The 25,504-nt window shown below is 38.1% G+C and overlaps 1 protein-coding gene across 2 annotated transcripts in view; it reads right to left on the bottom strand.

The window, feature by feature from the left end:
- The window catches only part of RANBP17 (RAN binding protein 17), a 198,653-nt gene that overhangs the window by 141,051 nt on the left and 32,098 nt on the right, over positions 1-25,504 (bottom strand). For both annotated transcript variants that reach the window (XM_034432307.3, XM_034432308.3), the window contains exons 13-14: positions 24,266-24,371; positions 23,066-23,201 (exon numbers count right to left, since the gene is read on the bottom strand). In XM_034432307.3, the coding sequence (XP_034288198.2) occupies positions 23,066-23,201; positions 24,266-24,371 (242 nt within the window). The remainder of the gene's footprint in view (positions 1-23,065; positions 23,202-24,265; positions 24,372-25,504) is intronic.

Below are 25,504 nucleotides of genomic sequence, written 5' to 3'. Positions count from 1 at the left end.
TGCCATCACAGACATATAATAATACAAAGAATTTTGAAGACTAAGATTCAATTGAAACCAGAAATTTTTTTTTGTTATGCTTAATGAACATCAACTAGGAAAAAAGCTATGGAAGACTATTTTCATATATAATCACTGCTGCTAGATAACTATGCAGAAAAATGGAAAGATTCTGAAATACCCATAGTGGAGAAATGACTGGTGAAGTTGACAGAACTAGCAGATTGTAACTTGTTTAAAACAAAATTAATTTCTTTGCTTAGAGAAAGAACAATTACTGTATTTATTTGTAACTGGAAACCCCTTTTTTGCTGAAAAGGGGGGTTATTGATTATTTATGGATTTAATGACTAGAAAACGTAAATTGTGGAAAGAAGGAAAATTTGATGTAACCTTAGACAGGATAAAATATAAATGCATTTGCGACTGCTGTTAAAAAGATTAGAAGCTACTTTTTATTATTTTTTCTTTTTCTTTCACTTTTATATTATTTTTCTCTACTTCTCTTATATTTTAAATAAAAATCTGTATATTTTTTATTTTTTGGAAAAACTTGGAGCGTTTAGCAACCAGCTCCCAATTACATTGCAGGCTCCCGTGACTGTGACTTGCAATATTCATTGCTGGATTCCAACAAGCCCAATCAATGTGGAAGCTAACAGGAAGTTGCAAATGGTGACCCCTAATGTCTCACTTAACAACAGCATGAAATGTACACTTTAACGACGGCAACCAGAAATGCCATTGCTAAGCCGCACATTCACATGATGTCATACTTTATGACTACCTCTTAGTGATAGAAATTCTGATCTCAATTATCATTGTAATTGAAGACTACCTATACTCAGGAAATCTCTGGGGTTAAGAAAGACATTTAGATCCTGAGAAAATGTACTACATGATAGAAGTTGGCATTGATGGTTAATTTTACTTCAGATGAAATTTCCTGGTAAATTTACACTTTAAAGGTTTCAAAAGATATGAAAATGTCCTTGTAATGTGAACATGTTCTCACTCTAAGTGCAAAGCATCTATTAAATTTAATTTTTAAGCCATTGCCAATTGAAAAATTATAAACTGGCCAATAATTTAACCATAGATCTTAGCAGCTGTGAAAGCATATCAGTATGTCCATCCACCTCTAATGACCTTCTCCTTGCTATCTTACCTTTCCATGTTGAAAAACACCCTGAAAGATAGACTTGCCCCATCTGCCACATGGACCAAAAGATGAACCAAAATCTTCCAAGCATGGAGCGCAAACCCAAGATGGACTGGTTTGCAATAAATCTTCACTGAAAGATGGGCAATCTTCTGTGCAATAAAACAGAAACAAAGATAGAAAGAAAGCACAGTGGTAGTAGATGCATTTGCCTTTTAATGGATGAAAAAGTTGTATCTATTTATATCTGGACCAAAAAAATTAGGGTTATTAGTATTAGATTACGATTCTGTGCCTATATATCTGAAGATCTTTTGAACTGCACTTACTTCTGAATCAAGGTTTGTTATTAGCTGATCACTTAAGGATGATAAATTTTACTGATGGAACTGAAACTAATTCAGGGCATACTTCTCTTCTGCAGTGTTTCAATCACCAGAGAAGAGCAAGAAGTTTAAGAAGGCATGCATAAATTAGTTCTTTTATCATATGCAAATTTAAATATCAACAGTGGTTAAAAAGCATATGATCACGTTAGAATTATTTAAGCAGTTGATATAACTTTAGCTACAGAGATATAGCTAAATGTAATATTCTTCCATGGCACGATGGCTCAGCGTTAAATATGCTGAGCTTGCCAGCTGGAGAGCTGACAGAGCTGTCCAGGTTCAAGGCCCGAGCTCTACCCAATGGGGTGAGCTCCCATTACTTGCTCCTGCCCACCTAGCAGTTGGAAAGCATGCAAATGCAAGTAGATTAATAGGTACCACTTCAGTGGGAAGGTAACAGCATTCCGTGCACCAGATAACGCCTTGACTACTGCAATGCTCTCTACATGGGGCTCCACTTGAAGAGCACCCGGAGGCTCCAGCTGGTCCAGAATGCAGCAGCGCGGGTAGTGATGGGAGCAACATGGCACTCCCATGTAACACCGCTCCTGCGCAAGCTGCACTGTCTCCCGGTGGTCTTCCGGGTGCGCTTCAAGGTGTTGGTTATCACCTTTAAAGCACTCCATGGCATAGGGCCTAGCTATCTGCGAGACCGCCTGCTGCTACCGACGACCTCCCATCGACCTGTGCGCTCCCACAGAGAGGGCCTCCTCAGGGTGCCATCAGCCAAACAATGTAGGCTGGTGGCCCCCAGGGGGAGGGCTTTCTCTGTGGGGGCTCCCACCCTCTGGAATCAGTTGCCCCCGGAGATAAGGAGAATCCATGACCTCAATGCCTTCCATCGTTCCCTGAAAACCCATCTTTTCCAGCAAGCCGGGTTGGCTTAAGAAGAAATTTTTAAATTCTTTTAATTAGTTTATGATTTTTTTTTTAACTTTCGGGCCAAAATTTATATATATTTTTAAATGTTTTAATATTTGTATTCTATGTTTTTTATCTTGGCTGTACACCGCCCTGAGTCCTCAGGGAGAAGGGCGGTATATAAATTGGAAATTAAATTAAATTAAATTAAATAACATTGGCTCCCTCAGCCAAGAAATGGAGATGAGCACTGCGCCCTGGATTTGAACACGATTTGACAGGGAAACCTTTACCTTTAATATCCTTCAACCAATCTGTTGTCGCAATACATAAGAAAGACAAGGCCTGTGCTTCAGGTGTTGGGGAGCCACTGACAATCAGATGGCTCAGTGCTTTGACTGGATATAAAACAGCTTCATAATGGTATTTCTATGCAAATAACAAACGTTTCTTTTGTCAAAAGCATTTCTAAATATAATCGTAGGAAGCAAGTTAATGATACTGCCTATTTTTTTCACAGACTCAGTTTGTGCTACAGTATAATCAACATTCTTGGCTATTAATGCCACCTAAGAATGAGGAACTGAATGTGCTTCCTTGGGCATGCTTCTGAAGGGCATCAGCATCAATCCCATTAAGATTTATCACATCAGTATGTCCAAAGAATTCATGCAAATTAGAGTGTATAACCATTCGTCCTTTAAAGAAAACAGCAGCTCTGTATCAAGCATTAAAAACATGAATTAATGTTGCACTGATTCTTCAATAGTTTATGTTAAAGCTACAAATTCATAAATAAAAGTGTTCAACGTTTGAATTCATATATCAAGATCTACTTTCTAAAATTATCTTGGCTTGTTCGCTTTGTTCAAAAGTATCACACAGCAAAAGTAGCTTCAAAATGCTATTCTCACACAGATCAATAGAGAAAAATGTATGCAATCCATCCATTGAATGAAAATCAATAGATAGTATTTCACTAATAATTCTATGCCACAGAAATAATAAAAAAGCAATAATTGATTTAAGTATCATCTTCTTTGATGATAGTTCATAAATGCTAACCTTATTTCTAATCCAATAAAAAATGGCATAATATAAGATATTACATTTACAAATACTGAAGATATTTAGCAATACTATTTAGTCATATTTAGAATTCAAGATTGTTGAATAAAAGAATTTTTTCTTATGAATTACAATATTACTGAGATCATTGTTAACTGAGATTTATCATTCATGCAAAAGTACTTTTAAGTACATTTTCTGTGAGCTTTTAAGCACTGACAGTCATGCAGCAGATGGTATTAACGTTCTAATTACCTTGCCATTGAATCAATTGAGTTCCCCCCAAAAAATTATGAGTTGTGATGAAAAGTAGGAAGCTTTTCTTGTATTTTGTATTAGGATACCTGGAAGTACATGAATGGGAATGGGAATGGGAATGGGAATGGGAATGGTAGAGTAGAGTAGAGTAGAGTAGAGTAGAGTAGAGTAGAGTAGAGTAGAGTAGAGTAGAGTAGAGTAGAGTAGAGTAGAGTAGAGGTAGAGAAGAGGAATATAGAATAGAATAGAATAGAATAGAATAGAATAGAATAGAATAGAATAGAATAGAATAGAATAGAATAGAATAGAATAGAATAGAATAGAATAGAATAGAATAGAACAGAACAGAACAGAACAGAACAGGAGAATGGGACGGGACAGAACAGAACAGATTTATTGGCCAAGTGTGATTGGACACACAATGAATTTATCTCCCATGTATAAGCTCTCAGTATACATACGAATACCAAAGTAATATAATCATAACAATGTTAACAGAAGGTAGTAGAGAAGATGAGAAGAGAAGGATAAGCTTCCTTGTGAGGAACAGTCTTCTGGAGGACATGTGGGCAATCACCTGTCCCATCCTTATCCGGAGAGCTTCCAAGGATCTGATGTATTCAAACATTTTTGTTGTTTTTGCCATGATCATCAGTTCCACTTTCGCAGAGACATCTTTAGTTTGCCATATCTCTGATGAAATTCTAAATATACCTATTTTTCTCTCACTTTATTAATTAATTCATGATTCTTTTTTCTTCACTATTAATTAATAAATATCATTTGCTTCTCCTATGTTGCAATCCTATGGTCAATATCTGATGGGCCCACCTATACTGATTACCATTACCCATTATGAGTTTTATTAGTTGATTTTCCATAACTAAGAAATTATTCATTTTTCTCATCTATACATGCATGTACAGCGCCGTCAGCGGAGCAAATTACCAAGTAATAAAGTAATAACAAATTTTTGCTGAAAATATGATTTTGCTAAAATCTGTAGTTATTGCTCATGAATGTTTAATGGATGTCTTTGATGATTGAAAGTAATATTCTGTAATTTGAGCAGAATACAACTTGATACCATAACCTTTTTACATTTACATTAAAATGAGCAGTTTATTAGAGTCTACTCTGCTCCATTTAGTACACCTGAACATTAAATACACATGTTTGTAAAGCAAATATACAGCTTTGTTCACAGCTTATGGTAAGCAAACCCATGTTATATATAATTATTTCACAAATTAAAGCCATGTGTTTAGACTAAAAAACTATCCTTTCAGCCATGGATGGCTGCTGCCTTCACTTAATTGGCCAAAAATTGTAGTGAGCACAATGATGAGGAAAAATGGTGTGGGTTTATGGCATACTAATTAATGGGTCCTGAATTTTTCTGTATTTTTCCTGGATTAGGGAGGAGTTTTAGATCCCTGTTAAAGTTCGAAATCCCATCAAAAATAGCTTTCTATAGTAATTTTCATCTATTTATCACCTCACAACAATGGAATTCTTGTCATCGGTTTTCAACAGTTATGATCAGAAAAGATTGCATAGGTTGCAGACAATAGGCTTGGAGACTTGAATTATTTATTTATTTACTTGTTTGTTAGCAAATTTATGGTCAGATGTAAAGGCTAGGTCCAGAAGATTTAATATGAAGATTTAATTAAATGGATCTAGGCACAAGAATCTTCTCAACTAACAGTCAACATTTGGTTAGTTAGATATAAGGCCAATGGCACTCAAGAAGGGTTGGATATAGTTCATATGGCTACATAATGATTCCAGGCTGATCCCCCTTTTCACTCTGCTCCCAAGTTCTGCCATTCCTTCTCCTACATTTATACAGCTACCCAAATCAGTCAAATAATTCTGGGCAGCTAACAAGTGATAAAAATACATTAAAATCAGGCAAGAGCTGTTCCACAAGGCAGGTGCTATTTCAGAGAAGGCAGCTAGGTCTAAGATCTCGATATGCCCTCACTTTAACTGAGCAGCTCCCTTCCTGACACTATAGCTGGAGGCTAAAATCCCAAATAGAAATAATGCATTGAATAAAAGTACAGGTAGTCCTTGACTTGCCACAATTGGGGCTGGGATTTTCATTGCTAAATCAGGTGTATGACATCACATGACTACATTCCTTACCAACAGCAACCCCAATACTCCGTTGCCATTATTAAGCAAATTTCACCAGCAATGAAAATTAGCTAAGGATCCACCTAATCCAAGCCATTCCAGCCTTGATCCTTCCCAAACCTGAGCTTCAGTTTTTCCAAGATAAAAGACTGTCTCCCTTTCAATTCCCCAAAACTGGCTATTCTCCCATATCTGGCCTTTTAAATATCCAGTCTACCTTATGGGGCAGCAAGCAGCTCCAGAACTATCTATCCAGGGAGCTCCAACAGCACGGCCAAAAGCTACTTTGCCCAGGAAACATCAATAGTGTAGCATGAAGCCACAGTCAGTGTTCCAATATCTCAGGGGCTGCCACAAAGAAGAGGGAGTCAAGCTATTCTCCAAAGCCCCTGAGGGCAGGACAAGAAGCAATGGGTGGAAACTAATCAAGGAGAGAAGCAACTTAGAACTAAGGAGACATTTCCTGACAGTTAGAACAATTGATCAATGGAACAACTTGCTTCCAGAAGTTGTAAATGCTCCAACACTGGAAGTTTTTAAGAAGAGATTGGATAACCATTTGTCTGAAGTGGTGTAGGGTTTCCTGCCTAAGCAGGGTTGGACTAGAAGACCTCCAAGGTCCCTTCCAACTCTGTTATTCTATTCTAAGTAGGTCTGGAGAGTTGAAACACCTGTGGTTATAAGTGCAGGCTGGCTGCCAAGCCTAAATTTTAACTATGTGACCACAGACTACAATGGCCATAACTTCAAGAACTGGTTGTAAGTCATTTATTGTCATAACTTCAAATATTTATTTTATTTATTTATTAGTCGCATTTTTATGCTGCCCAACTCCCGAGGGACTCTGGGCGGCTAACAACAAAGAATAAAACAATGCAAACAATATCCCATACAAAAGTTTAAAAAAACATTAAAACCTATACACTCCAATTCGTGGCCGGGTCTCGCAAGATCACCGTAGCAAGATCAATGGCCCCAGGCCTGCTGGAAGAGCCAGGTCTTCACTGCTTTCTGGAAGGCCAGTAGGGTGGGGGCCATCCGGACCTCAGGGGTAATTGGTTCCAGAGAGCCAGGGCAGCCACAGAGAAGGCCCTCCCCTGTGGGCCTGCCAGCCGACATTGCTTAGCTGACGGGACCCAGAGGAGACCAACTCTGTGGGATCTTACTGGTCGTTGGGAGCTATGTGGTAGAAGGCGGTCTCGAAGATAGCCTGGCCCTGAGCCATGTAGGGCTTTAAAGGTAATAACCAACACCTTGAATTGCTCCCGGAGACCGATAGGGAGCCAGTGCAGCTCGCGGAGAATTGGTGTAATGTGGGTGTATCTAGGTGCACCCACAATTTTATTTATTTATTTATTTATTTATTTTATTGAATTTCTATACCGCCCTACTCCCGAAGGACTCAGGGCGGTGCACAACCATGAAATAAAACACATAGATATACAAAATTTAAAATCGAATAAAATGAATTAAATAAATTTGGCTGAATTAATACCCATAATTTAAGATACCCATATTTTAAAATACATTAAAAATTTAAAATTTACACTTAAAAGGGAGAAGATTTAGACGAGGCCAGCTTGATGAAATAAAAGCGTCTTCAGCTCGCGGCGGAAGGTGCGCAGATCCGGAATCCTCCGTATCTCTGGGGGGAGCTCATTCCAGATTGTCGGTGCCCCCACAGAGAAGGCTCTCCCCCTAGGGGCCGACAGCCGACATTGTTTGGCCGACGGCACCTGGAGGAGCCCCTCTCTGTGGGAGCGTACTGGTCGGTGGGAGGCTGTTGATGGTAGTAGGCGGTCCCGTAAGTAACCAGGTCCTAAGCCATGGAGCGCTTTAAAGGTGGTAACCAGAACCTTGAAGCGCACCCGGAAGACCACCGGGAGCCAGTGCAGCTCGCGCAGGAGAGGTGTTACATGGGAGCTCCATGTTGCTCCCATAACCACCCGCGCGGCCGCACTCTGCGCCAGTTGGAGCCTCCGGGTGCACCTCAAGGGGAGCCCCATGTAGAGAGCATTACAATAGTCCAGACGAGAGGTGACGAGGGCATGAGTGACTGTGCATAACGAGTCCCGATCTAGAAAGGGACGCAACTGGCGAATCAGGCGGACCTGATGAAAAATCCTCCCGGTCACGGCCGTCAAGTGCTCTTCTAAAGACAGCCGTGAGTCCAGGAGGACGCCCAAGTTACGAGCCCTTTCCGTGGGGGCCAATGATTCGCCCCCAATAGCCAGCGATGGTGCCAGCTGACTATATCGGGACGTCGGAAACCACAGCCACTCGGTCTTGGATGGGTTGAGCCTTGAACAATAGCTTGCGCGGCTGCATTCTGGACCAACTGTAGTCTCCGAACACTTTTCAAGGGTAGCCCCATGTAGAGTGTGTTGCAATAATCCAACTGTGAGGTGACAAGGGCATGAGTGACTGTGAGGAGAGCCTCCTGATCCAAGTAGGGTTGCAATTGTGCACCAGACAAACCTGTGCAAAGGTCCCCCTAGCTACAGCCATCAGATGTTGTTCCAATCTCAGCTGTGAGTCTAGGAGGACACCCAAATTGCGAGCCCGTTCTGAGGGGGGCACTAGTCGCTGAACACTGGTCATAAGTCAAGGCATACCTATAAATACTCAGAATAAGGAATATTAATTAGCATGAAGTAATTGTACATTAAGAATTATAGATAGTTTCATGATAGCAGATTTGTTAATTCTATATATTCTGGGTAAGAGAATGGTTTGTCATTCTAGACAAGAATAGGAGGAAGAATACTATTTTTTAAAAAATTTCCCTATTTTTTAAAAAAGGCCATAAAAAGGTCATCAAAATTAGCTAAATATTACTGCAAGGTGTTTCCATGCCAACTGAATAGTTGTTATTACTGCTATGATTATAATTTGTAATACTATTTAAGCAATGAATTTCCAGCAGCAATTTTCAAATGGTGTGCTAAAACACTTTAATGTATTTATTAGAGAGGGGAAAACTTCTTGGAATTGGGACTCTATACTAACAGAGGCACCATACATTCTCCAAAATATCCCACCCTACAACCAACACAAGTGAGTGGTAAAATCCTAGATACTTTGGCTCCCTATTGGTCTCCGGTCACAATTCAAGGTGTTGGTTATTACGTTTAAAGCCCTACATGGCTCAGGGCCAGGCTATCTTCGAGACCGCCTTCTACCGCATAACTCCCAATGACCAGTAAGATCCCACAGAGTTGGTCTCCTCCGGGTCGCATCAACTAAACAATGCCAGCTGGAGGGCCCACGGGGGAGGGCCTTCTCTGTGGCTGCCCCAGCTCTCTGGAACCAGTTACCTCCTGAGGTCCGGACCATCCCCACCCTATTGGCCTTCCCAAAAGAGGTGAAGACCTGGCTTTTCCAGCAGGCCTGGGGCCGTTGATCTCGCTCTTGCGATCCAGCGAGATCCGGCCATGAATGGTGTGAATGAGTTTTAATGTTTTTAATTTTTAAATGTTTTTTATAATGATTTTAAATGCATTGTGAGCCGCCCTGAGTCTTCGGAGAGGGGCGGCATACAAATTGAATGAATGAATGAATGAATGAATGAATGAATGAATGAATGAATGAATGAATAAATAAATAAATACTTTACACTGTTCAGAAAACTGAACCTAGAACCTGAGGAAATAGCAAGGTAAGACACCTTAAAGCAGGGGTGTCAAATTGGCAGCCCACAGGCCGGATGCATCACGGGCAGGCGACGCCCACCCCAGCTCTGCAAATGGCAAAACATCACATGATGTGATGCCGTGAGTTTGACACCTGTGCCTTAAAGGAATCTCTACTAGGCTATCTACAATTATAAAAAAGATTGGGGGGGGGGGGATAGAAATGTATATTCTACTTTTCCTCCAGGAACTGAAGGTAATAGCATTGTCCTCCACTCTAGGCATACTTTTTTTTATCACTGTAACAATTTTATGGGGCAGTTTAGCTTGATGGTGTGCAGCTGATCCAAGTCACCTAAGAAGATTCATATTCAACTGAGGAACTGAATCTTGGTCTCCTTGTTCTAAACTCTATCTACTCTACTCTACTCTACTCTACTCTACTCTACTCTACTCTACTCTACTCTACTCTACTCTACTCTACTCTACAAGAACTCTGTTTCATACAAAATAGCTTCTAACTGATTGTGCCTATAAAAGCAAAGGAAAATCTCAGTCCACTAAAATAAAACATCTTCTACTGATAGTGGTTCCCTCTCCCTCTCCCTCCCTCCATCATTAATTACCTTTAAAGTTATCAGGATTTATTAACACTGTCACACATGTAATAACTCCATGTATCCGTGTGATTATTTTATCTGGGCAAATACTAACTCTCTCAAATAAGTACATAAATAAACAAAAACATAATATTGCTGCTCAGGATCAAGTTAAAGGCAATCTTCTAAATATAAACAGTGCAACATTTCAATCTGTTAGATGTATTTCAATATTATTTTACAAATGTTGCTTATGGCTTTGTAGCAGTGAAGATGCAGCTTTGCAAAGATATTGGCTCTAGACAGTAATTACACCCACAGCCTAACGTTGCAGTTAATGGACACACACATTTCAATAATTACAATGCCTGAACAACATAATATGGCTTCATTAGCTGCTACAAAATAAAGCTGAGCTAGTAGTGAACTTAGCTAAGCATTTTAAAGATAGATATAGTACATTTTATTAAAAAGTCTAGCCAAAAGAAGACACTAAAATCAGGGTTTTCCTTACAATTGTATAATAAACAAAATTAAGTGTTCATGTGGGTAGCATCCAATATTGTTTTCAATTAGTATGGGATTGAAGTTTTCATATAAAGTGCATTAAAAGTTATTATAACCCAATTACTACAGGTCAAACAAACGATCCCTGTTGATTATTTTCACATCCATAGGCTTTGTCTGCACAAAAACTAAAGATATCTGATTTGTGTTTGGCCTATTGTGATTTATTCATTTGTTTTAAGAAAAAAATAATTTATGTATAAACATGAGACCACTATTTCAACAGAGGTACATTGGTGGTTTACATGTTTTAGCTGGTGCATGTGGTTAAGAATCTTGACTTATTTCTAGTTCGTTTATGAGATCTATTTCTTGAAAAAAAAAAATAAGCCAAGGTTCAATTATACAAGCATTTTTCACACACACCTCTCTTTCAGCTGATTCAAGCCATAACTGCCAAATGCACCCATATTTCAACAGTAAGATCCTGGTCCACAAATGTTTCGTAGTATGCTCAAATTACAGATTTAATAATCTATGCTTTGTACTTTCATCCATGTATCAACTACTAAGTAATTCACACGTTCAAGCATTTAAATAATTTATTTCAATTAAACTAGATGTAGAATGCACTTTTTAAAATGCTATTCAGGCAATACATAAATCAAAATTGGAGGGGGGGGATAGTTTTTAAGAAATAGTCAGAGCTACAGGTAGTTGTCAATTTACGAATGATGGGTTAGTTACAAGGGCTCTCCCAAAAGCTACTTATGATTGGATTTTATTTATTTATTAGTTCGATTTATATGCCGCCCTTTTCTGGAGACTCAGGGCGGCTTACAATGCATTAAGCAATAGCCTTCATACTTTTCTAAGTATGATTTCTAAGTTACAATGGTTGTACCCTCTGTGGTCATGTGATCCCATTTTGAGTGCTTGTCAAAGAGCATTTGCAGCGTCCCACAGCCATGTGATAGCAATTTTCAACACTTTTGTCAGTTTTTGGTGTTTCTGGTATTGACTTCTGGTTTCCACCAAAAAGAAAATTACCATTTGGTAAAATGGATCCACTTAACAACCGTGATGTTCATTTAACCATCACTACCCCTTGTTTAAGTGGGTCACCATGTGACTGGACCACATTTGTCATAAAATTTGGTCCAGTCACATGGTGACCCACTTAAACAACTGCAACAATTTACAATTGTAATCCCAGGCACAAGTCGATAACTAATTATACTACCACTTTCATAGCTGCTTCCAGGTAGACCGACATGGTGGCCTGATTCTTCAGGTATGAGAGGATGGTACTGCAGCAAAACAGTGGCAGAAATTAGGTGAAATTAGAAGCAAAAGGGACCTTTTTAGCCATTTAATGCAACCTACCTTCTCAAAACAAAAACTAGTTTCTTAGGGTGCAGTCCCTACTTAATTGCTTTTTGGAGTTCCCTTTTTTAGTGTTACTTGATAATCTGAAAATGTTTTGCTAATAGCACTTTTAGAATTTTTGTATAGTTTCTTATTCTTACTTAACAAACATACAATTCATTGATTACACACTTTAAGGTATAATCCCTTTGAATCTAATAAAGTTTTGGTTACTTGCTGAAAACATATACAGTAAATGTCAGCAACTGTGCACATTCTCCTGAAAGTAAGGTTAAAAACATATTAATATCTATCGATCTATGGAACGTATGATTATTGCCTGTTTAATATGGCCATTAACAGATAGATATTAAAGAGAGCAAATAAATTCTTAATACATTACCCAAACAGGACATATCTTGTACAACTTTCCATTGCCTTCCAGTGAAGAAGATAAAATTGCTCATGGGTCAAGATTCTCAGTATCTTGAAAATTGATGGGACAATGTTTGCAAATATTTCTTTATTTTCATTATTTTACACTATCCAACCTCAACAATTAGAGAGAAACAGACTCCTCTTAGGTATTTTATTCTGATCCTTATATAGTACATTCATTTCAATTCTGTGAAGCACAATTGAAACATATCACCTTTTTGGACTGCTTTTTACTGAATATGCCCAATAGCTACTTTCTACAAAATATTTCTCAATTTCTGGAATTAATATATCTTTTATATATTTAATCCCCTTTGAAGTTATCATACAGCTTTGATTAGCGTCAAGTAATAAATGTACATCAAGGAAATATTAACCTTGGAATCTGTAATTCCTTTTATTTCTAAACAAACTCATTGATATACATTTTCTGACTACTACTATTAAAGGAAATTTCCCATTGCACTGACTTACTATTTTGCCTGAATTATATGAAAGTGTACAATCTGATTGGATTTTACAAACCAACAAAATTTGGAATAGGACACCTTTTTCATTTAACAAACAGAATTCTACACATGTCAAACTATTCCAACAGAAAGGTTAAGTAGATTATCTCTTCACATCTTTAAACCAGTATTTCACTTAAGAAATGAGATGTATCTATGCCAGTCAGAAGTTTATCTTTATACATACATTATATTTACTAACATGCATGTCTATGCAACCCATTGGTGAATGGAACTTCAAATTATAATTTGAAGTGCAAAGTATAATTTCTGACTTCATAGCAAATACTGGATGGTCACAGCACAGAAGGTTCATTTAAGCACACAGAGACTTATCTCATATGAATAAACTCTATAAAAGTATGAAAATGAAGCTGTATGCACAATATATATTTTTATTGTATTCATTCCCTTCATTCCTTGTTCAGGAATGACCAAATATACATTTTGATCTGCAATGTATTATTTATTTGTTCATTCTTTTATTATGTCATAGCTTAACTGTTTATATAAATTAAGAAAGAAATAGAAAATTTCTATTTAAAACAAGTTCAACCATCTTTAAAGCATTCTTAACTATTCTGGGGTGCAGTTACACCATTTTTTTGGATAAAATTCTTTAAACTCTAAATGTTAAAGTTAAATGAGAGGCATTTAATGCAATCTGAAAAATATTCAGTTCAATTAAAAATAATTGATGCACGATGAAATAATTCTTCCCAAAGCTGCTATAAAATCTTTAAAAAAAAATAAAGCTACTTAATAATTTTCATCTCCTAAAGGCTAGAGAAACATTATTGCATATTAAAAATTGGAATTCAGTTTTCCCAGGAGGTACAAGAAAGTTATTAAAACAACCTATTTATTGTTGATATAACTATCCATTTGTGCTATACAAAAAGTAACAATTTCAGTACATTAAGAGAAAAACTAATTAACATATAATTAGTATTTTCTGTATTTTGATAATTAAGGGGTTGGTTGACTATTTCCTTTCACAATTCCATTTTTGTATCCTGACAATACCTTTAATGAGCAACTAACACTATTTAAGCCCTGATGGCTGAGGAATTTAGTGACCATCACTACATTGCTTCCATTTATCACTGCCTCTTTACCTATAAATTAAAGCTGCCCTCCAGCTATGTTGATCAATTTCTTCACCCATATCAGTTGAATATGTATGGCATTAACCTCATTTACTAGTTGAGAAAAGATGAATTAAAATAAGATCCAATTCCTGGTCACACAATGCAATTTCAAAACTGTCTGCTAATTTCCACCACCTGTCAGAATAATCCTTTACTTTCTGGTAATAAAAATGATGCATAGTTTTCCTGAAACCCAGAAGAAGAAGAAGGGGAAAAAACCCTCCATGTTTCATATATTCCATAATTAACTATTAAAGTCACGAAGCTTTAATCCTGAAGGGGAATGAATACAGTCGATTTCCTATACCTCTGAAATGTTTGAACTACATTCAGATATTTTAAATGCACTGTAAAAGTGTATAGGTTTGCAATGGGGGAGGGATGTTGTTTTACATAAGGATTATCCAGTAAAAAACAGGTTAATTTAAATCAGAGATGCTATAAGGAATGAACAAAATTACACCCCTGTTAATTCCCATTTAAAATAAAGTGATTTGATGGGATATATTTTTTCCCATAGGACGTTCTATTTATTTAGATAAATAGAAGGCCAACAGATTGTTGTTGTTAGTTGCGAAGTTGTGTCCAACCCATCGTAACCCCATAGACAACGTTCCTCCAGGCCTTCCTGTCCTCTACTATCCTCTGGAGTCCATTTAAGCTCAGTGACTCCATCCAGCCATCTCATTCTCTGTCGTCCCCTTCTTTTGCCCTCAATCTTTCCCAGCATTAGGCTCTTCTCCAGTGAGTCCTTCCTTCTCATTAGGTGGCCAAAGTATTTGAGTTTCATCTTCAGGATCTGGCTTTCTAAAGAGCAGTCAGAGTTGATCTCCTCTAGGATTGACCGGTTTGACCAAAAGACTGAGGCCATCTAAACCTTGCGGGGGGGGGGGAGTTGTTCCAGAATGCAGGCACTACAACAGAAAAGGCATACTTTCTGAATTCCATCAAAAGAAGCTATTTTAACAGAAGAGACTTAGAATGTGCCCACCTGGTCAGATCTCATGAACAGATAAATTCAATTGGGGATAAGCAGTCTTGCAAGTAACCCAATTCTATGCCATGAAGAGCTTTAAGATGACAAGCAGCATCTTGAACTATGCTTGTAAGCCTACTCCGGGGGAGGTGGGTGTCAATGCAGCCCAAGGGGTAGTGGAGTTACATGGGTATACTGTGATGCAACCATAAGTACCCACACTGCTGCATTCTGGACCAACTGCAGCTTACAAATGGTCTCAAGGTCAAACCCATACATAGTGCATTCCAAGGTAACCAAGGTGTAAGTGACTGTCTGTAGGGTCTCTTAGTCCAGGAAAAGGCAGCTTCAGTGCACAACACAGAGCTGCCCAAAGATGTTGATAATTGGGCAGCATACAAGTTATCAGCAACAGTAGCAGAAGTATTAAGGCCTTTCTTGCCGCAGCTGCCACCTGTTTTTCAAGTACAGTTAGTCCAAGATGACTTCCACACTGCACACCTGTTCTATGAAATGCTAAATCCCAGGGGTGGATTCTACTTACCTTTACTACCGGTTTGCAATGGGGCCGTGCACGCGTGCTCGCTTCGCTCACATGCTCCTATGCACATGTGCAGAATCATTCTGATGACGTCAGTGGGCGGAGCCTCCAGCCGGTTTTACTACTGGTTCTATAGAACCGGTGTGAACCAGGGGCAACCCACCACTGCTATATACACAATATACAGTATACTATAAAAAATATAGGTATGGATCGGGGTGGATTCTACTTACCTTTACTACCGGTTTGCAACGGGGCCGAAGCGTTTTCATGACATCAGGGTCAGTGGGCAGGGCCTCCCGCCGGTTTTACTACCAGTTCTATAGAACCAGTGGGAACCGGGGGCAACTCACCACTGGTATGGATATGAATAAAAGTTCAGGAGTGGAACTACCATCAGCTATCTCCTCTACATGGATGACACCAAACTATGTGCTATGAGTGAACGTGATATCGACTATTGTATCCACCTGACATAGATCTATACAGTGATGTTATTTGGACTGGAGAAGTATGGACAGACAGTAATCAAGACAGGAAAGGTAGTTAAGACTGATGACAGACATACAGACCAATTACAAGTACTTTGGTTACACAGTCACATGAGAAGTATGAGAAAGAGGCAAAGAAGGCATCAATGTCCAAGTACTACCAAAGGATAAGACAGTTCTTGAGGTAGCTCAATGGGAAGAACAAGACTCATGATATCAACATGTACATCTTGCCAGCCATCAGATTCCCTCCTGGTATAGCGAGTGGCCAAAGAAGGACATGGAGGCTGCTGATTAGAATATCTGGAAGACTATTACAATGTATGGAGGTTTCTACCCCAAGTCCAGCACCCAGAGACTGTATACCATCCAGAAAGAGAACAAGGTCTGGTGTCAGAGCCACTGTCCTGGATAAAACACACAGCATTCAGAAATCAGTAAGATGGCACCGAAATATGAGCTACTGAAATAATGTCTGAAGTACCTGCAGACATGGGAGGAAGGAGAAGCAGGAGTGCAATTGCAAGACAAGACTCTACCTGGAAATTACCATCAACAGATAGTTGAAATAACAGACTTTGGAAAAGGGGTGGATTAAAAGACAGCATTAAAGCACTGACCATAGCAGCCCAAGAACAGGCACTAAGCACCAGATCCATAAAGCAGGGGTCTACCACACTAGATAATATCCAAAGTGCAGACTGCAGAGTGGCCTCAGCAACAGTCCAATATATAGTCGCAGGCTATAAGACTCAAGCAGCAATAGATTGTATATTGAATGATACAATCAAGTAGCTGGCACAGAGTACAGGAACACCTGCACAATGTGTGAGCTAGAACCCATCCACCCCCAGTCCATATGGGAGATCCCTCAGGATGTTGTGGAGAATACAGCTAATAGCCTGTGGGATTCCCAGATCCAGATGGACTAGCCAATCAACCAGACATTGTGGTGGTAGTAGACAAAGAACAGAAAATAGCAATGGATATTCTGTGATTAGATGCTGTTTCCTATGAATGCTTGCTGCTTGTCACAATTTTTAAAGAGTTTCTAAAGTTACTTACTTTAGGTATTTATTTATATTTATTTATTTAAACTATAAAGCTCAGTCACTGAATGCAGGAGAGGGGTATGAATGAATCAGTTTGTTGAGATTGTTTTATACTGATCACAAGTCACCAAATACTTTTTAGTTTAGTACTAGACAACCTGTGCCCTATTGAGTTATTTTAGATGTATTTCCTCACGTAAACAGAAGGAAGGAAGGAAGGAAGGAAGGAAGGAAGGAAGGAAGGAAGGAAGGAAGGAAGGAAGGAAGGAAGGAAGGAAGGAAGGAAGAGCAGAGTGACTTCTGATTTCCTGCAGGCATCCCCATTAAATTTGCTTGGAGGAAACAGGAAGGAAATATTGGAAATTCCTTCCTCCCTCCCTCCCTGCCAGGTTCCCTAATTACTTGAATTGTGGGATGCTTGCAGGGAAAAAGTAAGTGGGGAACCCAGCAGAAAGTAACAAGTCCAAGGCCAGCAGCAGGTAAGTGGCTGCCTGCTGGCCTTGGAATGGGGAGGGCTATGCAGAGGTGCATGAGAAATACGCGGGGGGGGGAGGGGGGAGAGAATTGGGAGGCACAGCAGGTGCTGCATGGGTCATGGGGTTATATGAGAGGTGTTGCATAGGTTGGGGAGGTGCAAGGGAACAACATCGACTCTTGGTGCCTAGGAGTGCTTGGAGATGTGCAAGAGGTGCCATATGGGCTAGAGACTGTGTATGGGAGGGGCGGTGTGAGTTTGATGTGCAAGGGATGACATGGCCTGGGATTGTTTGCCATGCATGGGGTTCCTCCTTCCCTGTTTCTTCCTTCTCACCTTCCCTCTTTCCCCCTTCCCTTCCCAGCAGCAGGTAAGTGGCTACTGTGGGGTGGGGAAGGGAGCCAGGAATTGGGAGAGTGGCTCAGAAGCTGTCATGGAACATGGAAATACAGCAGGATGTAAGCAGCCTGAAGCAAGCACAGCTTTCTCAAATTTCACTGTTGCACTGTTTCATCCAGTTAAAGGTTGCAGAAACAGAAGTTTTAATAATATATAGATGTTAGATGTAACCAACCTGTGTGGTTAATTTGTTTGTTGTATAGTTCTGCTATACAACAAACCCTTGAAAAACAAGAGTGAGTAAATTACATTTACATTCTCATCTCAAGGTGAATCACACCAACAAAGCCTGATAGTTTTATAGTTGCCTTTAAATTACTGATGATTAGAGAACCCAGCCCACTATTTCCTCTCTAGTCTAAGATACTTTCTCCCAAAACACTCTCTTTTCAGTACCTTAAATGAAAACCCTCCATTAATTTGGGGAACCACTGTCCTGATTTGGAGATCAGAAGTGACAAAACAAAAAGCCACCATTCAAAGACATCCTAGTAATCAGTCCAAACCCAAAGATTTGTTTTTCTTGCTGGAGAACAAAGGCAAGAATGATATTTAGTAACACAATACAACCACTCCTTGTTTAGTGACTACCTCGGTTAGCGACCTTTTGCAAATATGATGGTAATAAAAATTCATATTTTTTTTTGACTAATGTGTGCATTTACAATATAATTTTGTGCACCTGACAACAAAAGCTTTCACTTGAAACAGATTAAGGTCTGGTCAGTTTCAGGCAATAAAAGAAGAGTTCTAATGAACTAATTAAGGTCACAGAGCTAAGCTTATTAACCTGTGATTAACACCTTTTATAGAAGCTTTGTGCTGCTGAGAAAACCAGCTCAGGAGGAGATAGCTTGTTTGAGCAAACACTCTGCCTTTTGAGGGGGCAAAAAAAAAGTGTTGTTAAAAAGGACGAGTCACAAGACACAGTAGGATATAAATTTATCTCAACAAGACAGCAGCAACCAATAATCTTTCAATGTTTCTTAGGCATGTGTTCACTTAGCAACCATTTCGCTTAATGGCAAAATTTCTGGATCAGGATACAGTCACTAAATGAGAGGGTGTAATAATAACTTTTAAATTGCTGACCTAAACTGCATGACTGCCTCATCTCGTTAAATTTTATCTCTAACAAAGATCCTAATCTAGTTATGTTGAAAGTCTTCTGCCAAGTCAAGCCATGTGCTTTCATAAAGAGATTAAGTGACTGGAAAACTGTGATTTACTGTTGAATCCTGTTGTGAAGCCTGACAATTTTAGAATAATGGCTGGATCATAATACTTGCCTAGTGCAGAAGTATCAGCTTTACTAGGTAGACTAGACAGGAAAATCAACCTAATAAGTCAAATCTACTTTATTGTACAACTATATTAACAAAATATTAAAAGTATGAAAGTATGATTCCCCTGCTATCACCTTCACAACTTGAAAAATTAGGGTGGATTCCTTCTGAATGTCTTGCTTCATCCATTATACAGCTGCAAGCTATACCCCCTCTTATCCCTAGGGGCATCTCTTTACCCCTTCTCCCAAGGTTATTCCCACATACCATACAAGAATAGCAATAGCACTTAGACGTATATACTGCTTCATAGTGCTTTACAGCCCTCTCTAAGTGATTTACAGAGTCAGCATATGGCCCCCCAACAATCTGGGTCCTCATTTTACCAACCTGGGAAGGATCGAAGAAGTTATAGTTAAAGACTGTTGTAGCTGGATAGTAACAGGTCTTAGCTAATAGTTAATTATTTCATAAATTTAATTAAAATGTGATCTACCCTCCTTTTCCAGATTTACAGCAAGGTTAACACATATACAATAATACTTCTCATTAGTACAAGAAAATTATTTTACATTCAGTTCAACAATATGGTAGTGATGTAACAGATAAAACTAACATGCAAAGGACTAAAAGTGCTCATTGCTGCATATCATTGGTATTTTATAAACTTACAACTATAAAATGACAAATGTAAATATCTTCTCTCCAGTGTTAATATTCTAGAATATTTCTTTAGTAACCTTGCCCATTTATGCACTGCATAAAAGATTAGGCAATTAAATGGAAGGAAAAACTCAGTGCACTGAACACAGAAATCCATTCAATGGGATATATTTGATTCCTGCCTTCTCTTCTTCAGGAAAAACTACTTGGGGAGCCAATGATGTTGAAATGCAGTACCATAAACATTGTTAAAAACCATGGCAATACAATATGTAGCACATAGAAGAGAAGGAGACATTTCCCACAGCAGCTTCTAATAGTTCCCTGTTGCTTTTATTTCCTCTAGAGAATATAATTATATTAAATAAAATATATAAAAAGCATATATAGTTTTGACAGCATAAAATGCAGAACTTTAACAAACTAAAGATCTATTTCAAGAATCAAGCATATGCATTGCAGGATCACAATACCCATTACATATTTGGGCAGAACCTCTAATGGGAACAATGGGATTTAGTGAAAACAAAACCAAATATGTTGGTTCCATTGAAAATTGGAATGGTATAACAATAAATTTAAGCATTTAAGCATTTCCTACAGCCATTAAATAACAGAAATTTGGAGTATAGGTAATTATACTGCAACACAACATATATGGTGGCTTTAGGATCCCTAATATGGCACAGATGGGCACTATTAAGTCCAAGATACTTGCTTTGGTACCTACCAGGCTCCAGATCCCATTTTTTAGAATTTTTGTTTTTTAAATGGAACCTGGCATGTTGCAAAGCAAAGTTTCAACATCTAGCATCATATTTATCTTCAATAATGCTTCTATGCCCCAAATGGGATCCATCAGCTTTCTTAGCCAATAAAAATGATGGGCAGTTGATCCCATTGCATTGTTTAGCACTATGCTCATCTGCCAGGTTAAAGTTAAGTGGGAGATATTATTCTGTGTGAGTTATAAACTAGGGGAATATCACGTAGAACTCTAGTGAGTTAGCATTTTGTTAAATGTACTGTATTCTCCTGCTATTTTCTGAATAAACAAAGCCCACAGTAGCCATTTTAAGAGCATTCGTGTTCCCAAAATTCCAAATGTACCTAATAGCAGAAAACAGCTGAGGACCCCTCACGCTGAGAAGTTTTATTGTAAATGCCTAAATTCATTTAATCCCCTACAGTATTCCAACACAGCTGCAAAAAAAGAAAGGTATAAATGGAACCTTCCGCAAATTTAAAATATCTAAGGGCCATATAAATGGTTGTTATCCTAACTACTAGATCCATTTTTACATCAGTTTAAATTCCTACTTCCAAGGATAAATCCTAATCAATATGAGTAAATGTATGCAGGTGATTTATGCAAGAGGGTTTACTGTAGGGATATAATGCCCTCTGCTGCTACAAATACTGCTACAGCACAAGGAAAAATGGAGATGTAACTTCCTTTAAAAAAAAAAAAATCCTTGGTTGACAAGCAGACAACTAAGCTATAGGATGAAAATATTATATTGGTATATTAAAAAAAATAAACTCAAAATATTTAGAACTTCGATAGAAGAGAAGCTGTGTCCTAAGTTTGTTCATTGCCACCCCTCATGATTTCATTCCATTTCTGGAATGCCAGATTTAAATCACCTTGCTAGATTTATAATAAATGAGCTTTTTGTCAGCTTCATTGAAAATTCATATTAAACTTATTTATCTAATGATCCAATATTAATCCATATAAGGAACACTATAGCATAAAATACCAAGCTGAGTTTCTGAAAGTCAACTGTTTAGGTACCTCAATACAAACTGGCCTTATGTCTTGTGGTAAGCTTGTCTGGCTGCCTACTTTGAACAGGATTCTGGAACGGAGCTTCTGTTCTCACCCAGCATAGCTCTTCTAACATCTTGGTTATAAGATGTTAAGAAGCCACATAGAAAAAGTTTTCCTGAAGCTCTTTGCAACAGTCATTCATCTTTTCTTATATTGTACAGTTTTTCAATCACATAGGACAGTGACAGCTCTGCAAATGATCAAAAATCTACCCAACTAGAATGGATCCCACTATCACCAGTGACACGAAAGAGTCATAGCAGGCATATAGGGGATCGTTTGCAGATTAATGTGAAAATAATTCCATCATACACAAAAAAAAACCCACCATAAAAATACCATCCATCAGACTGAAGAAACCTACATTTTTCTTCATTTCAACAGTTTAACTACTACTATTGTATTTATTTTCTTTTCCCACAAAGAAAATGATTGTCCATGCAACTGGGGCGAGAGGGAGAGAAGTCTTCAAACTGGTCTGCCTGCCAGAAAGCCTGATTACTATAGCGGATAAGTAAAAAAAAAGAAAGAAAGACATTTTATAAATTGTTAAAGATTTGTTTGAAAAAGGCTTGCTTGAAGCACAAACAAAATTCTTTCAGCGTTTCTCAGAAACATCTGATGAGCTTTTTCATATTATGTGTGTCCCCTAAAGTTAGAGTGAATTAATGGCACTTTTCTTAAAGAATGTACCTTGCTTATCCCCTCCTGTTTAAAATGCAGAAAAAGCCAAATAATGTGTGAGATACAGTAAAAAGCACATAAATGAGTAACTGTCAAACAGACAGAGCTATTAAAATAATAAATCTTGCATATCCAACTGTGACACATTATACTATATACCAAACCTTTTAAATGCTTGAAATAAAAGACAAAATGTAATGAAATCTCAAACTGTTTAATGAATACAACTGATGAAAACCTTACATACGGCACACCAAAATGAACTTGACTGCAAAGATAAAAAACATCATTCAAACATCCGCAGACTAGTCGTAATAGCTCAGCATTCTGTTCCACGAATTGGCAGCTTCTGTGCTTACAAAATGCTCCTTCATCCAAAGAGCTTGTACATTATTTTCAATGAACTAAATCACATTCTGTAAACACAGATTATCTCCTTCTGAAAGTAACAGGACTCTTCATGAGTGTAAAAGCACATGCAGGCTAGGATTAATGTTTCTAATCTGCTTTACAATGCACGTATTTTTAAACAGACTGATTAAAATAAAGGGGTGGAGTAGCTAGGAAAAGCACCTACTTTTGATGTGCGTTGAAGTTGATCTCCTACATATGTTTTACGGAACTGATCCAAAAACCAGAGTATTGCAAGTTCTACTTTCTCATTGCTAGAACGTGGTAACTGGGCATCCATCAAGGAAATCAGTTGAAAGACTCTGAAATGAAAAATTATGTTTACCCTTGATACGCAAACAAAAAACCAAACAAAACTGCTGACATTTCACTGAACATTAAATGACATCTTTGTGCACTCTACCAAAAGTAATCCATCCATCCATCCAATTTATACAGCCTAGTTCCTCTTAAGGAAAAAGACTTGGTGATTGCACAATTAAATTCTGATTATCAAGGAGCATAAATTCTCTGAATTTACCACAGCATTTATACAATATTATTTAGCTTTTGCCTAATCCACAGAAGAGCCAACTCCAGGTACAATCCTGAATTGGGTTCCAGAAACTTATAGGTTAGGAAACAGTAGAGAGCTAAATACTAGAGTAGATACTCATGAATCTATGCCAGCCCTTGCACTTCAACAAGTGAAAGCTGTAAACATTCCTTTATGGATTACAGGTAATCCTCCTTTAACAACTACTCTTACAGTGACTGTTCGCACTTACAAAGGTAATGAAAAATTACTTTTATGACCAATCCTTGCATGTACAATCTTACATGTCTATAAAGCAAAGGAAAGGTGAAGAAAGATCATGAGCACAATCACGGTTTCACTTAGCAACCAAGTTGCTGTGTTCGCTAAATGAGGACTACCCGTATAATCATTTACTTAAAGCAACTTTGAATCACCTCGCCAATACCATACAATGATGGACAGTTTTTAAAAGAATTAATTCATGAAGAACACATACAATGTTCAGTACCTCCCTTGTAGAATGATGGGAGCAAACAAAGCCTTTTATATCATGTGCTCTGCTGGTTTCTCAATGTGGCCATTGTTACCAATATAGATGCATCAAGGAAAATCTTAAACTGAATCTCAATTCAGTGTGCTCAATAATGAACTCAGCTTCTCTTCCAGATGATCTTAAGCAATGTAATGTTTGAAAATCCATTCTCTGCAGGGTCTGTATTGGGGCTCATTAGCAAAATTTCTTATTTCACAAAAATAATGTTTAAAAGCTGTTTAGCCATCCTATAAATACGATTTTATTCAAATATGTTTTATTCTTGTGACATATAGTTCTATTCTGTTAATACATACCGACAGGATAATTCACCATCCATTGCATCATGTTCATCTGTACTGGTATAAGTTAATCTTCCTCCTACAACAGTCCCAACAAGGTAGACAAGCCATGCCAAACGTCCTGGAATCCAGGGAGAATGAAAAAGAAAATAAATTTTCCATAAAATTTTGCTGCGGATTCCCATAAAATATTTGCTGTGAATTCTAATGCTTACTAGGAAATTATGGAAATAAGAAGAAAAGCAGGTAATTTTCTAATGATACTCATGGCAAACAAGGATGGGCTAGTTTTGACATTTATTGATCAAAATATTAATATTCTCAGTTTATGTTACACTGAACTATTAAAATCAACATTGCTAACCATTTCTATCTACCAAGTTTCTGATCTTTCTCATATTCTTTAGATGAGATTTTAATTCCATGGTTGTGATTTTATTTGTTAAAAACTGCTGCTAAGTATTACATACTTTAGTTTCACTACTGATCTTATTCAACAAATTTTAAAACCTGCTGCTGTTTCTGGCAATTTCTTTTCCAGATTTCGCCTTCAAAAAGAACATTTACTAGACAGGATATAAAAAGCATACTGGATTTTTCTTTTCAGGACTCTATTTTCCTCATACTTAATTTGTGATCAAAATTCCAATACATATGTCTAGCTTTACTTACTGCAATTCACTTGCTTTTACTGCATTATAGATCTCTTGATAAATGCTGAAAAGAACATTCATATTCATTTTACACTAATGATTTACCCATTAGCCTTTAACATGTTACAAATATCCAATCACAGGCAGCAACAGGAACCAATGCTTCAATTAAAATAACAAATGTTGCAACCCAGTCATTACACAAACTACAAGCATGTGGTATCACACACATACAAACAGGGTAGATTTTGTTGCAGTTTTCATCATTCGCTCCCTTGACTCTTTCCCCACATGGACATCTCTGCTTGCAACCAGAGGTGGGCTGCTGCTGGTTTGGACCGATTCAGGCGAATCGGTAGTTGTGACCTGCGGGTGGGCCTGGCCACCCGCCCTGGCGCTATCCCATCCTATATCGCCATGTTTTTGAAACCGTGCGCAAGCGCGGAAGGTGCATGCTCACATTTTCAGTGCTGGTCGAACCGGTTGTTACAACCGGCAGCAGCCCACCACTAGTTGCAACCTAATATTTAAAAAATCACCTCTGCAGAAAAGACCACTCTTCAGTTGAAAGCTTGTGTAAGGATGAGTTCAGCAACTATAT

Source organism: Pantherophis guttatus, chromosome 1 (assembly GCF_059756535.1).
Source record: "Pantherophis guttatus breed Tessera chromosome 1, ASM5975653v1, whole genome shotgun sequence".
NCBI lineage: Eukaryota > Metazoa > Chordata > Lepidosauria > Squamata > Colubridae > Pantherophis > Pantherophis guttatus.
This window is presented reverse-complemented; position numbering and strand designations above follow the sequence as displayed.